General features: G+C 36.8%; 1 protein-coding gene across 2 annotated transcripts in view; it reads left to right on the plus strand.

The window, feature by feature from the left end:
• Positions 1–14,587, plus strand: part of CCDC91 (coiled-coil domain containing 91) — a 112,257-nt gene extending 97,670 nt beyond the window's left edge. For both annotated transcript variants that reach the window (XM_063153979.1, XM_063153981.1), the window contains exon 13: positions 13,390–14,587. In XM_063153979.1, the coding sequence (XP_063010049.1) occupies positions 13,390–13,509 (120 nt within the window). In that variant the 3' untranslated portion in view covers positions 13,510–14,587. The remainder of the gene's footprint in view (positions 1–13,389) is intronic.
• Positions 14,588–16,766: the final 2,179 nt, after the last annotated feature.

A 16,766-nucleotide genomic window follows, 5' to 3' on the forward strand; every position in this document is an offset into this window, starting at 1 on the left:
ACTTTTAGGTCTCTATAAGCTTTGAAATTATTGTTTCCAAATATTAAAAGGAAATTATAGTCTCCTGTGGAGGAATGTAGTATTTCTATCAATTGATATTAAAAGGAAGTTATAGTCGTCTTCTGTGGAGGAATGCAGTACTTCTGTTGATTGATCCTATCAGGCATTTTTCTTCAGAGGATATTTTGGCATTTTTCTGCCACCTTTCAATAGCAAAACATAATGCATTCAAGAAAATGTTTGTTTTCCTGGAAATCACAGTGCTCTGGTTTTAACAAATGGAAAGGGGGAAAAATACAATTCTATGCCACTTAGTTTCATTGAAATACAAAGAAAATTGTTAAATAACCAAAATTATAATTTCCAAACTCTTTGAGTGATCATTTATGCTGATGAAAGCGATTTAGTTGAAACTACATACATAGCCTATTGTAGGGTTTTCTGCAATTACTTCAGTGTAAAATTGCCAGAGTTTGAAATTCTTTTCTTAAGTTAAAACTGTTTCATATATCCTTTTGTGCCACAGTGTATTAATCTACAAAGGCTGAGATTATGACTGTACTCTTTAGTCAGGCGAGATTCCAGCTGAAACTGAAATTGAGTGGTGTTATTACTGAGAAAATATTGTGCTATCAAAGCCAAAAAGGGAAAAAAATAACAGGATGAATTATGATGTTCAGAAAGGAGATGACTGGACACTCCACTATTTCAAAGCTACTCTTGTGATTGAGATGTATTGTGTTTTTAATCCAATGTGTATCATCTTAATTGCTTTAGGAGTAACTTTGGATTTGCTCTGCAAACACACAGTTATTCATCTGGCTCTGTGGATGTGGAGTGGAGGAATAAAGACTTGCAGTGTGCACTGTGCTAATATCACCCAGATCTGTCTGTCAGTGGTATGGTTTTCTCATCATCAGGTGATTGGGCACCACCTGAGGTCCAGAGAAAAGCAAGATCTGACACCCAGGGTCCCTCTGTTCTGCAAATATTTGATAAGAAAGCACAGGAGGCTCCCAAAAGTCTCTGTTGTCCATCAGGAAGGCTGTGTGTGACAGGAGGAAGCAAAGCATCCTTACACACCTCTGCCCCCCTGCAAGTGAGGCTCTCCTGTGTTACTCCTGATCATCCCTCAGTGTTAGAGTTTCATGGTGTGCCTCTGGAAATGTGAGAATTGTAACTAGATCATCTGTTTGAAGATCAGATGTTTGTTTTGTGTTCTCTATGGCTTTCTCAAAGTATGTTTTGCTATTGAGTAGAGAAAAAAATTCAAAGTTCTTGATTAGGTGTGTGTGGGATTAACCATTTTTAGTGCAACTTGTAACTCTTGTCCAGGGGCATTTTCAAGAGACATTTTGATTAACTAAGGGTAGGTAATTTAAAGAAAAAAAAAGAACAAGAACAACAAACCCCAGAAAAATCTGTGCATCCGTGTGTGCAAATGAACATAAATATCTTGCCATCCTAGTGAGAAAGTTAGGTCAGCTGAATTTTGAAGCTTAAACATTTAATATTCTATTAGACTAAGTGAATGTTTTGAGGAGGAGGAGGAGGACTTTGGGGATTTTTTTGTCATTCCTGTGAAAATAAAACCTTAATTATTTGCTGTCTTTGTCTTTCAAATTCAGCCATATGCTTGTAACTGTATTTGTTTTTCACTGTCATTTCTTGATTCAGAATTTGTGAGAATGTACAACTTGGTATTTTTGTAACATAACAGCAGTTATAAATATGATCTTTAAGTTGGTGTAATTTTTTTACATTGCTTTGTACTAGATGGAAAGTTTAATCATTTCAATATGATCACTTGGATTAACTAAAGCTAAGAATATCATCTGCAGTTTTATTTTCTTAGTCATAGGTCAACTTCTTGGCTTTTTCCAAGTCCCTGCTGTACCATTCTTTTAGCACCAAGGGGATCCTAAAGAGTTTCAGAGAGTTAATGATGGCCGTGCTCAGCAAAGGGTTTTTGGCATGCACCTGCAAGGCTGTCACACTGCAAAAGAGAAGAGGCAATTGTTCCACCCTGATTGATTTTATTATGAGTTCCCGGTGCAGAGATCAGAAGTTGGGTCACTGTCTCTTCCATCCCTAGATTTTTGTGATACCATTTTAATTACACTGGAATTGAGGCCCAGAGAGACAAGGACAGAAGACAGAAGCCCCTTTTCCCCATTGTTTCCATGACATGCAGGAGCAGTTTTGTGGTCTCTGTGTTTGTGTTGCAAAGATCCAGAAATCACAGTAATTTTAACGAGGTGCTCTGTGGAATTTCTCTGTCCATGTACCAGGATAGGATAAGCCCAGAGTCCTTGCAGAACCACCACAAATTCACATTATTTGGCAGATTGTCTTGGCTGTCAAGTTTTGAGGGCAAATTACTTTTTTCTCTTGTTCACTGCACAATTAAAATGAGTAGATAACTTTGTGTTTAAGGATGGTTTATTCTGTTTTAAGATGTGTTTTCCTACAGCTAAGGAATATTCACAGTTCAGGGTTTGTTTGGGGTTTTTGTGCTGCTTCTCATTTACACCCTAGTCCTTTTATGTGGAGGGAGATACTTAAACCTCAATAGTTTTATCTGCTTACTCTTTTAGCTGGAGAATTATTTGAGACTTTTCGTAGTTGGTCATATGCAGGAAAATTTCGAGTATTTTTACCCCAAATTTTGCAGCTTCTTTGCTCTTTTTTTCTAGTTATGTCTTTTGCTGTTTTTATCCTTCTACGGAACTCAGATTTTTAAAAAGTAAATGGGCAAGTTGGCCTTACCATATGTGTTTTGATGAATCTTTCCTATAATTATTTCCTGCGATTAGATTCCTGCAGCAAAGCCAGTGGTAGCAAACTTTGAGATTTAATTGAGTTGTCTGTGAAGCTAGAGAAATGTGTAAAGAAATAAATTTTCTTACCTACAGCAATAGCAAGATTGGATAGGCGAAGCAAAGGGATGTGGTTTCCTGTTTACTTTTTTGCATTCAGATATTTACCTGTGTGTTAGAAATTCAGCAAGATGCTTCAATGAATTATAGTTATAAGTATATATGTTATTTTTCTGCTTTGGCTGCAGGCTACTGACTCATATAATTTGGACAAGTATATTTTTCTCTCCCTTAATCTTTCCCCCCGCCTCACCCTGCTAAGCAACAGTTTCTTCTGTTTTTTTGTTTTTTTTTTTTTAATTTTACTAATGTGAAACATGGTATTGCTGATGTGAAAAACTGCTGTTCTGTTTGTGGTTGTGTGTAGAAGAGGTTTTACAGCAACTTCTGTGAGCTAGAGAGAAGTTTGATAAGAGGATCCACGTTTACCCCTGAAAGAATTTTCTACCAAGGTCATTGACATAGAAACCAGGAAAGAAAGAAGGATAAATAAGAGAAACCTGCAACTGTCTATTCCAATAAGCACTTTGTTGGTCTTTCCTGACCAATGAGTAATCTTAGGAGTTTTGTAGGAATGTATAAAAAGCATGCATGCTATAATAAAACAGGGTTTGAAGCCTTCTGAAAATGGAGTGTTGCTTTGTATTGTGGCCATCTCACCTACAGCAATTGTATGTTCTGGGTGTAATTTCTCAGCAAAGCCTCGACACAAATGTGCATCTGGAAAAGCAGCAGAACAGCCAGGCAGCTGCCCAAAGGGAACTGCTTTGAGCAATGCACTCTATCCCTGCTGTCGAGGAGTCTGCACTGGCTGGCAGCTGCAGGAAGGATTTGGAGCAGCATGGAGCAGAAAACCTGCAGATTGTTGTTGTGTCCTGCTGGTTATTTCTCCCTCCTTTTTAGAATGTCCTGCCTGTTGTGTTGTAAGTGCTGACGTGCTGATAGCCTGGGTACTCAGTCTGAGTGTGTTTTGAAACAAGGAGGGCTTGCCTTTGATGACAGTGCTGCAGCTGCAGCTTTATGAGCTGTTTTGCCAGCAGCTGCCCTGAATTTTGCTGCAGTAGCTTGGCTTCAAACTCCAAACTGAGTTTTCCAGTAAAATGTTACTGTCAGTAAAAAACATTGTGTTCAATCTTCTCAATACTGAAGAAGTCCAGTAATAAATGCGGGCTCAAAAATTTCTGTCTGAATAGTAGGACATTGATTTTGTATTCCCTGAACCTTAATGTATAATTGCTTATCCTAATGCATTTATATTGCCACAGATTTAATGCTATATTTATCACAGATTTGCTTCAGGTTGTTTTTCCTCATTTAATTTCTTCATGTGAATCCATCATCTGTAGCTTACAATGGTAATTTTAGAAAGATACCTGTATTTCATGTGATATCACCTTTGCCCATGACTTTTAGAATGTCCTGTTTCATCTGGTCACATCTTAAAGTTTCATTAAAATGGAACCCTGGCTGTTAAATCAAGTGATCCTCAAAACCAAGAGGTGAGATTTTTCTTCTTCTGCTGCTATTTACCAAACTCCAGTGTGTTGTTAGGGGACACTTTGCTTTAGAGGCTGTGGCAGATAGTGTCACAATTTCACAGGAACCTTCAGATAATCATGATGCAACTGCAGTCTCCTTGATATGTAGGCAGATTAATTACAGCCTGACTCAATAAGTTATTTGTAGCTTCAGCTTTCCACATAACACAGTTTTTTCACCTCCCAGCCTAAAGCAGTGATTCTCTGCCATGTGTGTTATCCACCACCTGTTACCCTTCTTAGAGGCAAGGAAGTTTTGCTCCTGCTGAGCCTTCTGTTCATGAAGGGTCACATTAGATAGAGATGTTTAGAAAGCACCCATGGCAATGGAGTAGCAGTCATACAACTGTGGTTTCACAGTCATGCACATTATTAGGCTATTTTTTTCCAATTTGTGTACACTGCAAACACTTATGATGCAATGATTATGTCTATTTTACCTACTTATTAATAGATAATGCAAAATACATATTCACAGTAACAAAAAGTATTGTTCTGATTAATGCCTGTGTTTGCTGTTTGCTTTTCAGTTAGGCTTAATTAATCCAGTTCTGTAGATATCATCTGGGTACTGTAAGGCAATTCTGTGAGCATGACTCAACATGAGCCCATCAGATAACATTTTTTTATTTGGCTGGATAACAATAGAAATTTTTATGTGTAGGAAGATAGTTGCTGCTTTTAACCAAGCGTGGTTACTGTGGATTAATTTGGAACATGTTTGCATTCTGACAAATGAAACAGATCTTTGATAGCAGATCTATCACCCAGCCCTGCACTCAGGGCTTTTCAGGAAGCACAGGCTGCTAGTCTTCAGGCATTTTCCTGCAAAGGTGGCAATTTGGGTTTATGAAGCTCCTCGGAAGCCCTGTGTAATCTCTGCCAAGTCATTTGTAGCTGTATTAAATCAGGATGTGATAGTGCCCAAGACTGATTTGGTTACTTAAAACAGTTGGAGATTAGGAGAAAACTATTAAGGACTTCTACACTCTGTGAGCGCTCAAGCTCTGACAAGCCTGGATAGAAATCAGTCTGAGTCACTTATAAATCCTTTATTTAGGTGTTGTTGTAAAGCTCTAGTTCTCTTTTTTCATATCAGAGGAAGTGATCTGATGAATTTGGCCACATTGTGGTTAGCCTGCTGCTCGTGCCTGCCCTGTGGAGACCGTAATCCATTGTGTTTCAGAAACTGTGTAGGCATCTGCCAGGGCCAAATATCAAGTATTTGTCAGTCAGAGATTTTGGAGACACTGATGGCATGTGTTTCTGTATGTTTGTTTTAAGAATCTTGAATATGTGACTTAAAACCACAACAATCAGATTGCTGGACCAATCAGCAATTATAGTAGCAATTATGGTAGCTCCATTTTTTAGTGTACGGCAATAGTCAATAAATAATCTTTAGAAAAGAATAAACCCCATGTTTTTAACCTGTTAAGTAGATAGGTCACTGCAGAGATGTCTCATATGCTAATGCACATTAATGTTCATTATTATTTTTGTGGGCTTGGAAAATGCCTATTTTCTAATTCATGTAGAAAATGCCTACCTTCTACAATAGTCTGAGCAGATGCTACAATGGTTTTTAGTTCTTTTTGCACTTGATCTAATTTCCTTGATTGAAAGAAAATTTCTTTCTTGTATTTATATGAAGAAAAGTTAGTATTTTCTTACATTCCTGGGTCCAGCTGGGAGACAGTGGAGATTCTGAGAGGTTTGACAGGCTGTTTTCCCACCACCTTCAGCAAACTAGGCAAATCTGTTTTAAAGATGTGTCCAACATATGGTATTATTTTAATGATCAAATTCCAAGCATAAAATCCTTAAGGTTTAGAAGGTGCAGCATTATTTATTTAAAGGGAGGAAAAACCCAAACATTTTCACATGGCAATATAATTTATTAAACATCACTCTTTCCTAGAGGTTCTCTTGAACACTGATGACTTTCTAATATGGAGGAGATAATGTATAAATTACAGCCATGAAGAACCTTGTTTTTATATACTTAGTAAGTGTTATCAATCGTAGAAATTCACAGGTGGACAGACAAAAATGTCCTGTCCTGGGATTAACTCTAAAATAAGCTCTGCTGCGCATATGTACCATATGGATCTGTTTTCCTTCTCGTCCATTATAGAAATGAGAGGAAGTAGCTCATTGTTTCCTCATCCAACTCTCAGATTTGCAGGTTCCTCAAGGTAATAATTTTTCTATACGGTCTGTTTAGTGTGCTAGGGAATTTTTTCAAAGCCTTCTGTTCAATCTGTGGGGAGAAGTTCATGTTAGTGCACCGAGAAAGAGTTCTGAATCCATAGTTTTACTAGAAAATATTAGCATGTGGCTGAATTTCTGAATTTCCTCAGAACCTTTCAGGATTGTGTCAGGCTCATTCACTGGAGTGGGTTAATTGTGGTGGGGAGAAAATCCCAAACAAAACCTGTCTATATATCATAAAAATTGTACAAAGCTAAGCCTTTGTCTTTGAATTTTCCTCAAAGAGGAGCATTGACCAATCAAGAAGTGAAAAGACACTGATGAGTGTTTAATTACACTGCAAGGGTCTGTTGGACTGTGTTTGTTGGCCAATGTCCAGTACAGTGGAATCTCAGCACTAAGGTGAAATAGTGCTTTTCTCCATCCATTGGGCCAGCAAGAGCCTGCAAAAGTTAAGGTTTTGATCATACATGAAAAGCCATTATTTTTCCAAAAATACTTTGTCTCTAAAAATATTTAGAAAGAATCACATATTTAAAATGCAACCATTTATTCACTTAGAACTGAAGTTCAGACCATTGTTCAGAAAGACCATAACTGTAATTTATAGCTCAGACTGATGCCAAAATCAATTTAAAATAATTACCTATTGTCAGGTAATTATTTTTAGGTACAGATGTACAGGTGATTAGGAGAAGCAGAAATACCTAAAGGCAAATTCAGTTGCAACATCAATGGTTGACTCCAAGCAAGAAGTTGTGTTACATCTGCATTCCCTGCTCCAGATGCAACCCAGAGTGTTTTGAACTTGTTGTCATTGTCAAGCAAGTCCCTGCACAGAGGAGGAAGGGCCACTGACAACATTTTTTAGTAAATTGTTTATATACATGAACAAATCAAGCATCACTATAATTTCTGCTTTATACTAAGTAATGTATATTCCTGATTCCACTGATTTCAAAGGGATTTAAATTTGTTCCTCTAGTATAGAAAAATTTAGAAAAGCAATCTGTCATCATCAGCACTTTTAACTGGTGTTCTGCTCTCCATGGACACATCCATCTAAGTGCTGATCAAACAGTGCTAAGTCAGAACTATGGAATAAAATGAAAAATTATTCCAGAGTCTTTTCAAGTAATAATAGGAATTGTTAGTTTAGTCCTATAATAATTCTCAAAATTATAAAAAAACACAATCTGAAGTATGCCTGTCATCATTCTTCAATTTCTACTTTCTTTCTTTTAGAGAAAAAATTTTAAATTAGTAAAGTTATATAATACAAAACCATACAGACTAATAGCAAATGGAAATCAGTTTTTTTGCAAACAGCAAACAGACAAAGCTTTAGTAAATTTATCAGCAATAAAAATACCTAGAGAAATTAAGACTAAATTAACTAGGACAAACTATTTTACCAATTATTTAAACAAAGCATCAATTGTTTTACCTCTGGTGTCAAAATGTCCCCTTTCTATTGAACATTCATCAGAGAGGGGACAGGAAATATATAAGAATGCTTATACTGCAAGTTCTTTGGAAAAGATGAAATTATGCCAGACTGATGTCTATGAATAATTACCTGTGGTTAATAAATATTTAACTTCAAAGAAATGCCTTGGTGATTAATCCTATTCAGGAGCCAACCAGCAGCTACTTGTAAACACTAAATAAATGAAAATCCTTATTATCAGTCCCTTAATTCCACCTTCAGAACCCATTCTATTCACACACCCATCTCTATGTTTTCAAGTCTCCAAAACATTCATTTTCCATTTGAAATTTCTCTGTCTTTGCATGAACAGGATTTTCTTTGAGTAACAAGGATACTTTTGAGGATTTTAAGTCTTCCCCCACTGCCCCTTCCTCCTGTATGGATGAACATAAGTGTAAATATCACTGCTGGAATAATTTCTTTATGAACTTCTTTACATTTTTCCTGGAAAAATACAGGACTCAAAAACTTATTTTTGATTTTATGATCTTAGGGAAATTTCTCTGCTTCATAACAATATAATGGCATTATTTTTTATTTATTTTATGTGTGATCAACTACAAAAACACCAGTAATAAAAGTACAATTAAAAGCTTTCTTCCTTGACATCTTTGTTCTTCTTTTTAATCTCTGGTTATTGTATTTGTTGAATTTCATGATAAAAAGAAGATTGCAGTTTTTAGTCATGTTAGTATCACAGAGCCAGTTTAGTGAGCTACTGCTACTGAATACATTAATCCTCTAATTATCATTTGAAGTACAGGTAAATTTTTCAATATGTGTTTGAATAAATGTAGCTACTATTTCTACAGCTGAAAATACACTTGATATCGAGAAGTTGTGTTATCTGAGAGATAATTTTGAAAAATAAACTTTTAAACAGTCATATTTATACAGGCAGGAAAACTGAAGAGACAAATTTAACATTAATTTTGTTTTCTTCACTTTTCTGGGTGAACTTCAGGCCATAGTGAGATTAATAATAAAATATACCTTTACTGTGGTGAGATCAGGATTTCATCTCATATGTTTCAGTGCTTAACCTAAAATTATGTTTTTCATGTTCCATTTTGTTAGTTACTAGAATGGGAGAGTATTATTCTGACATACAGCAATTATTTATAGAGTTCTGACTGGGTTTCTCCTCTAGTAATTTGAAATGTTTAAAAAAGTTGGTGAATATTTCATAGAGGAAGATGAGTGCCATAGAAACAAACCTATTTGCAAGTAGGGGAAGGGATGAAGGGTGTGCATGCTGAGTTGTTTGAGTAAGAAACAAATTTCTACTTCAGGCATCACTCATGTAGACTTTTTACCCGGTTCACAGAGAATTTGAAAGGTAAGCTAAATCTAGGAAAATGTAGAGCTAAGAATGGTTGTTACCTGTGATTTGGTTTGAGCTATGGGTGGCTGAAGCGATGCAGAGGAACTTCAGGGGATGGGTTGGCTTAAAGTGAAATAGAGCAGGCTGGGGTAGAAGCATTCTCCTGGTGGTAACACAGTGCCTTTTATTTTTCTCTTTTTTTTTCAATTTCTCATATCCAATTCTTGCATCTGCTCAGGAGTTCTGCTGGGGTTTGTGCCTTCAGGTCGTGCCTTGCATGGCCCCAGGGCACATCATCCTGGCTGTGGATGTGACTGGGGTGAGACCCACATCTGAGGGTGTCTCTCCAGGCACCTTTGGCCAGAAGCACTGTGGAAATGCTCTTAGATCTGAGAAGTGGACTGAGGCTTTAAAGAGAGGGGAACAAACAGCACTGAGTGTGTTGGATGGTCCTGCAAGACTCTGGTCATTTTTGGTAAATGAAATGTCTGAAGGATAGTGGGAATTTAAGGAGTGGAATTCAAGGAGTGTTTTTTTTTTTTTTCCAAATCCCATATATCCACTTTCTCAGCAGGATCCATACTAGTGCCTAGAGAGACAACCTCTGGTTCTTAAGGGAAAAAAAAATCTGTACAGAATTAAAATATACTGTTGTGTAACTTAAAACGATGAAGTTCTGGAACATTAAAGCTTTGAGCAAATTAAAGCTCCATCAACTAGACACAGTCTAAATAGTTTGGAACTTTGAACTATGAACTATGAACAATGACAACAGTGACAGTATGGTGTAGGAAAATGCCCTTTCTTGGCAGATCTGAACCAGCTTGATGCATAGAATCAGAACAATTGGTTTGGTTTGGTTGTGTGAATGCTCCAGCCCAAATATGTTATTTATACCAATTACATTTGCATAAAAGTCGCATTTGAATTTGCCAGATGTCTGTTTATGTTTGTTTAAATCATGAGGTCATTCCATGAACGGAGCAGGACCTAAAAACACAGAAAGACTGTTAGGAAAAGTGAGATTTAAAATATCTTATAAATTTTCCCATTTTGTGGTACATTATGCAAGCAGGAGCACAGCAATGTGGAGGCAGTCTTCAAGAAGGCTGTGTCCATTGCTAACAGTTCATTAAACAATATATTATATAACAAAGCTTCATTTGTTTCTATTTCCCAGCCAAGCCAATTTTCCCATTAACAAGCATGTTCTCCTTTTGAATACATTCAAATGTACCATTTTCAAAGACAGCATCATTACTTCTCTTTTTGTGTTATGGGAAGATCCCACGTCTTTCTGGTTTGTTTTGTCATTTACTGTAGCCTTGAAGATTTTTAGAATGCCCTGCTCAAGGCAATGCATATTCATAAACTGAGCAAACAAGGGGGAACTGAATTCTCAAGTGTTATGTTATTGCATTTACATAAATGTTTAACAAGCAATAAACTTTTCTTATGCAGAAATGGAAACTACCAACTAACCACTTGAGTTCAACAAAGGCTCCTCAAATGTGTACTTAATTCCTTTGAGACTTTTAAAATCTTGCTCAAGCCTGAAGAAATTCTGGTTTGTTCATGCTGCAGCAAATCACTACACACATTAAACATTTACTTTAGTACTTGGTGAAATAAATTTAATCCTATACAATTTGTGATTGCAGCCTTGGTAAAGAAATTGAACAGCAGCATATCAGAACACACATCTGGTGAGCTACTCTGGTCCCTTTAAAGCAGAATTCGCAAGGAAAGGCTGCATGGAAAGAAAATGGAGAGTTTAGCCAAGGCTCATGGTCAAAGCTCAATAAAGAATTGTCTAGGAGTATAATGATATAACATGCAATAAAAGGAAACCACCAAAATTCAGTTTCATGCTGAGCTTCTCCAACTGATTTACCTGCCAGAAGCAAGAGAATCTGATGACCTCATGTGAGAATTATATTAATTAGAGAAAGAGGTATCTCATGTTCCTCCTTAACATGCAATAAATGATATTATGTGAACTGTGCTGTATCTGTCCATTCATTCCCCGAAGAAATTTGGATCACAAGCACAAAAACATATCTGCAAGCTTCCCCAAGCAAAATATTTTGGTCCAGAAGATACAGAGGAGGCAAGATACTTTTCAAATCAGAGAAAATGTGCCAGCACAACAGAGTGGGGGTTTTTTTGTTCCATTGTTCCACACTCTTCCAGATACAGCTTCTTTAGAGATTAGTTCGCTGTTTCTTCCATTTTTTTGTCAGTAGCAGCTGTTAGTTGAATATATGAAGAACAGACTTTTTTTTACATTTATTTGAAGTAGATCTGCTTTAAAATCTGCTGTAAATCAGCGGGCCAGGTTCTCCTCAGGCTGTGTATGGAGCCCTCATGCCTGCTTTTGGAGAGAGATGCAGAATTTTGAGCAGCAGAAGCAGAAACACAGGCGGACCAGGTGGGATGGGGCTCTGAGCAACCTGGTCCAGTGGGAGCTGCCCCTGCCCATGGCGGGGGATTGGAGCTGGATAATCTTTGAAGTCCTTTCCAACCCAAACCATCCTGTGATTCTGTGCTTCTATTACTGAAGGAGAGTTTTATGATTGTGTGGTGTTTGGAAAATACTTGTGTTTTCTGCTGGTGGCTGGATTTGATGCATTCATGTCTGTTGAAACAAATTGCCAGAATATTCTAACTACCCAGTTTTGCATAAATTAGAGGAACTTGTGGAGCAGAAAAGCACAGGGTCATAAAAATGTTTCCCTTTGTGTATTAAATCACAGTGCTGCAGCTTTTTCCTGAGAGCATTTGCAAAGTGAAGTGAGAAGCTGTCACTATCCTTGCCTTGCATTCTGTGTTGATGTTTTTTAAAAAGGCTATCTGTTATTAAAAAAAATAGGCATTCAAGTGACTGCGAGGGCAATTAACTGGACTGCTGATTGATAAACAGATCAGTTTTTGTTGAAAGCTGTAATTAAAGCTGTGAGTCCGAAATGTAAGAGTCAGGATACACTTTCTTGAAAAACCTTCAATTTTCCATTGCATGTGAACCTGTGCACAATAATCTGGCAGAAGTGCTGACTTCTTCAAAATTCCATTACTTCCTTTCCCTTGAGGGACATAATTTTTATGCCATATTAACCTTGTACCACTACTTTTCAGTCTCACCCTCTGTTGTCATTATATGAGTATTTAGATGAATTTGGGCTGATTAAAGGACAGTCAGATTGAAAACATCTCTCAGTTGTGATAATATTTGTTTGACGTCTGAACTTCAACATTCAAATGGAAGGAATTTTGCAGTGCATTTTATTCATTAATTAATGTTTAAAAAATTCAAATGCTTTTCAGTAAACCATATTTTTGTCCTTTATGTGATAAACCCTGCCAAATCTTGCTATGGTGTTCTTATCTTTTTTGGTGGGGAAGATTGTCTATACAGCAAAGATATATTTATATATATATATATAGTTCACATTGCTTGACATTAGGGGATAAAATGTAGGAACAAGCAAAGTAAATAGCAAGTATGTTGAATTTTTCCTCTGGGAACAACTTTAATATGCTGCCATTTAAATTACAAGTAGGCTTTGAAATTTTGAATGTGCCGTCATATGTAGTGATCACTTTAAACCCAAAGCAGTGTTTCTATAAAAGCAACAGCTGTAATTTCCATGGGGATTTACCTAGCATGGCAGTTATGCTGTTTAGCATTCTCAAATAGATTATGTGGAATTTCACAGCTTTAAAGTTACTTTTAGCCTTGTGTACATTTTATTTTGGAGAAAATCAAATAATCCATTGAAAAGTTGTTATTAAATGATACACATTGAAATTACTTAGGTTCTTTAGTTGTTGACTTTTTGTTGTTTAATGTGGTTGGTTTTTTGCTGACAAACCCTGGCATTTATTTTCAGGTTTTCTTAAAGTTAATGAATCTTTTTTTTTTTTTTTCTTTTATTTCAACAGCTTGATGAAGTTGTCCGTCAGAGAAATCTGCATAGTTTGGAACTTTTCCTTTCATGTGCACAGAAGCAGTTAAATGTTTTATTAAAGGAAGAGCCAACCCCAGCAGAAAACAGAGACTGACATTCTCAGTGCTGATGATACAGTGTGATTTGTGAAGCTGCAAATCTCCATCTAGCAAATGATGACTGTATTCCAATCTTTTTGGATTGTATCATTGAGTCGAGATTGATCTGAAATTCTTGATAGAAATGTTTGTGGATCATGTTCTTCTATTTATTTATTTATTTTACTACTATTATCAGATAGCAAATGTGAGAGGGAAAAAAATCCTTGGAAAAAATTAGTTTATTTAGGGTTTGTTTTATTTAGGATTTTGCTTTCATTATATTTTCTAGTAGCCCATGTCAAAAGTTTCCGTGTTATGTCTGAAATTTTAACATTTCCCTGTTATGTCTGTTTTAAATTTGGCACCATGTGTTAATGTGATTCACTGTTATTTTTTTTTAAATTGGAGACAAACATTTAGTTGATTATAGGTACAAATCCATCTCTATTTCTAAAATATCTACCCAAGTCCATTGCCTCAGGTGAACCTGAGTAGCTTATTATTTCTTACTGCTTTTGATGTAGAACAGAAGAATCAATACTGAAACATAAGAGTGTTGTCAGGCATTTTTAAGTCATTTATAAACAAATCCAGCTCTAGGAACAGAAAAATTTAAAAACTAAACAGTCTGTTTAGGGTAGTGTTAAACATTACCATGACCAATGTATAGTATGTATTTTATTTCTGTTTTACAGAGCTAGTTCAACTCCAAAAGTCATTTTTCTCATGAAATTACGATTAATGTGACTGACCTCAGTTTCAGGAAGAAGATGTATGTAATTATGTGGAGACTGATACTGCACTGCCTCAGTGGAATTTCTGACACAACAAGGAGTGCAGCCTGCTGACCTCACATGCCCTTTCTGAGCGCATCCAAGGAAGTAGAAAAATTCCCCACTGACATTACTGGACTTTGGAACACTCATAGGACTTTTCTGGTCCTGCAAACAGCAGATGGAATGGAATTTCTGTGCCTACACTCTATTGACTGTAGAACTGGGGCCTTAGCTGTAAAAGAGCTCTGAATGAAGTAAAGGAAAGTAAGTGTTCATGCTTAGGTACTTAAATAAAGAATGATCTCTCTTACAGTGAGCTTATGGACACTTTTTAAGTGTGGTTCTTCTTCTTTGGAGGTGTTTTGGGGTTTTTCGTTGAGCTGATTTTTTTTCATCAGCACTTTTCATAAATTGCTTTCTTGTAGTAATAAGGAACACCAAATGGTTGCACATGTATGAAACATGTACTTTAGACGTTAAGGTTTTTATTTAAATTTTTCTGTGCTTCATTTTTGTAATCAAACCCAAAGGTTTTGTCTTTTGTATACACAAAGGTTCACTGAAGAAGTAAACAGTGCTGGTTTTACTAGATGATAACCTTACCCTGCAAATGGATTAAAATCCAGTCTTCTCTTTGATACTTGATTGACTGATCAGTTTGCATTTTTTCTGGCTGACAAGAAAATCCTGTAGTGGTAACAAGTTGCCTACTCATTTCCTGTTCCTAAACCAGTGAAATTTTTGTCTCTGTAACTGCACCAAAGATGACATAGATGTCCCCATGGGATTTTCTGAATGCCAAGGTACTGTAGAAAGAAATTGATTGACTAGTGCTTTCTCCCAATGTGTGTTTAGTTGTGGAAATGTGGTATGAGCAGATTCCTAGATGAACTTCTTGATTTTGTTCTAGGCCTGTACATGAAACAATATTCCTTTTATAATTCAGACATCCAAGTGTTCTCTTTCAGAGCCAGAGCCTGTTAATCAGACTTTTCCTAATTCAGAGATATTTGTATTCTGACTTGCAACACTGTGTAAAATCACTTTTTGAAGAAGCTTATGATTGGAGTCAATAAGATTTCACTGGCAGCTGTGGTGCATCTTTCCCACTAGATCATTTGTTATTTAATTTCAGCTCTTGAATATTGTGGTGGTCACACAGAACTGTATGTATTTTTTCCTTATCTCTGACAGTTTTAATCCTTTTATCTTCCTGTCTATCCTGCAAGCAAAATTACAGACTAGATCGCTAGACCGGATTGGGAGCTGGGGTTACATTCAGAACTCCAAGTCGCAGAGAGCAAATTTACTTATACAGCAAAACCACACCTATTCAGTAGGTGAGCTTTGCAGCATACAATAACTTCCACCTTCTCCATATCTCATCCAAAGCTTTAAAGCTTAGGGATATTTTTCATTATTTCTATCTAACCATTGGAGAGTGCAGTTTGCAGAAATTTGGGAGACGGGAATCAGAATCACAGAATAGCCTGGATTGGAGGAGACCTTAAAGATCATCGAGTTCCAACCCCCTGCCATGGGCAGGGACACCTTCCACCATCCCAGGTTGCTCCAAGCCCCATCCAGCCTGGCCTTGGGCACTGCCAGGGATGGGGCAGCCAGAGCTTCTCTGAGCAGCCTGTGCCAGGGCCTCACCACCCTCACAGAAAGGAATTATTTCCTAATATCCAATGTGAACCCGCTCACTTTCAGTTTAAAGGCAGGAGCAAGTTTGCAAAATCCATCCTTTTTTCTAAATTATTTTTTATTCCTACATGTAGACTGGAGATTGACATAAAAGAGAAAATACCATGTTGTACGTCTGTGGGGGTAGAACTTCATCTGCCTCTGAGGCCTGGCATGTAGTAGTAAATATTGGCCAGACTGTACTGGGAGGAAAAGAAACCCTGGAACTAATCCTCAGAATCAAAATGCAAGAACTAAAACATCAACAAAGCTCAAATAATAAACATTTTATCTTTATGGTCATATACTTCATATTAGAAATAAACAATAAATCTTTTTATATAAAGACATGTTGGACAGTTTGCATTAGAAGAGACTTAAAAAGCAGGGCAACAGTAGGTCCAGTGTTTAGAATGCTGTCTTTCCTTGGTGTTAGTCAGGGTCACTCTATCTTAACACTTTTACTCCATGGTCTGGAGCTGAGCAGTTCTAGACTTTGTGATTTGTGTGATTTGTAGCCAATAGTTTACACAGAGTTAATACTGAACATTGTGGCATCATACAGTCCAACACATTTGTGTTATATTTCTGTGGATTTTTGTTGGCTCCTTATCTGCTTCCACTGCAGGATTCTAGATTGGCTCTGAGACCATGTTTGTGCAAGTCATGCACAAAAGGGAATAATGGGCAAGGTTTTTTTGTGTACTGTCAATATGGGAATATTTTAACTTTTGCCTTGCTGTAAGAATCTCATTGACAAATTACCATTGAATTCCTTCACTTCCATGATTAGGTGGCAGAACAAAGAA

The sequence above is a fragment of the Melospiza melodia genome, chromosome 4 (genome assembly GCF_035770615.1).
Source record: "Melospiza melodia melodia isolate bMelMel2 chromosome 4, bMelMel2.pri, whole genome shotgun sequence".
NCBI classification, from domain to species: Eukaryota; Metazoa; Chordata; class Aves; order Passeriformes; family Passerellidae; genus Melospiza; species Melospiza melodia.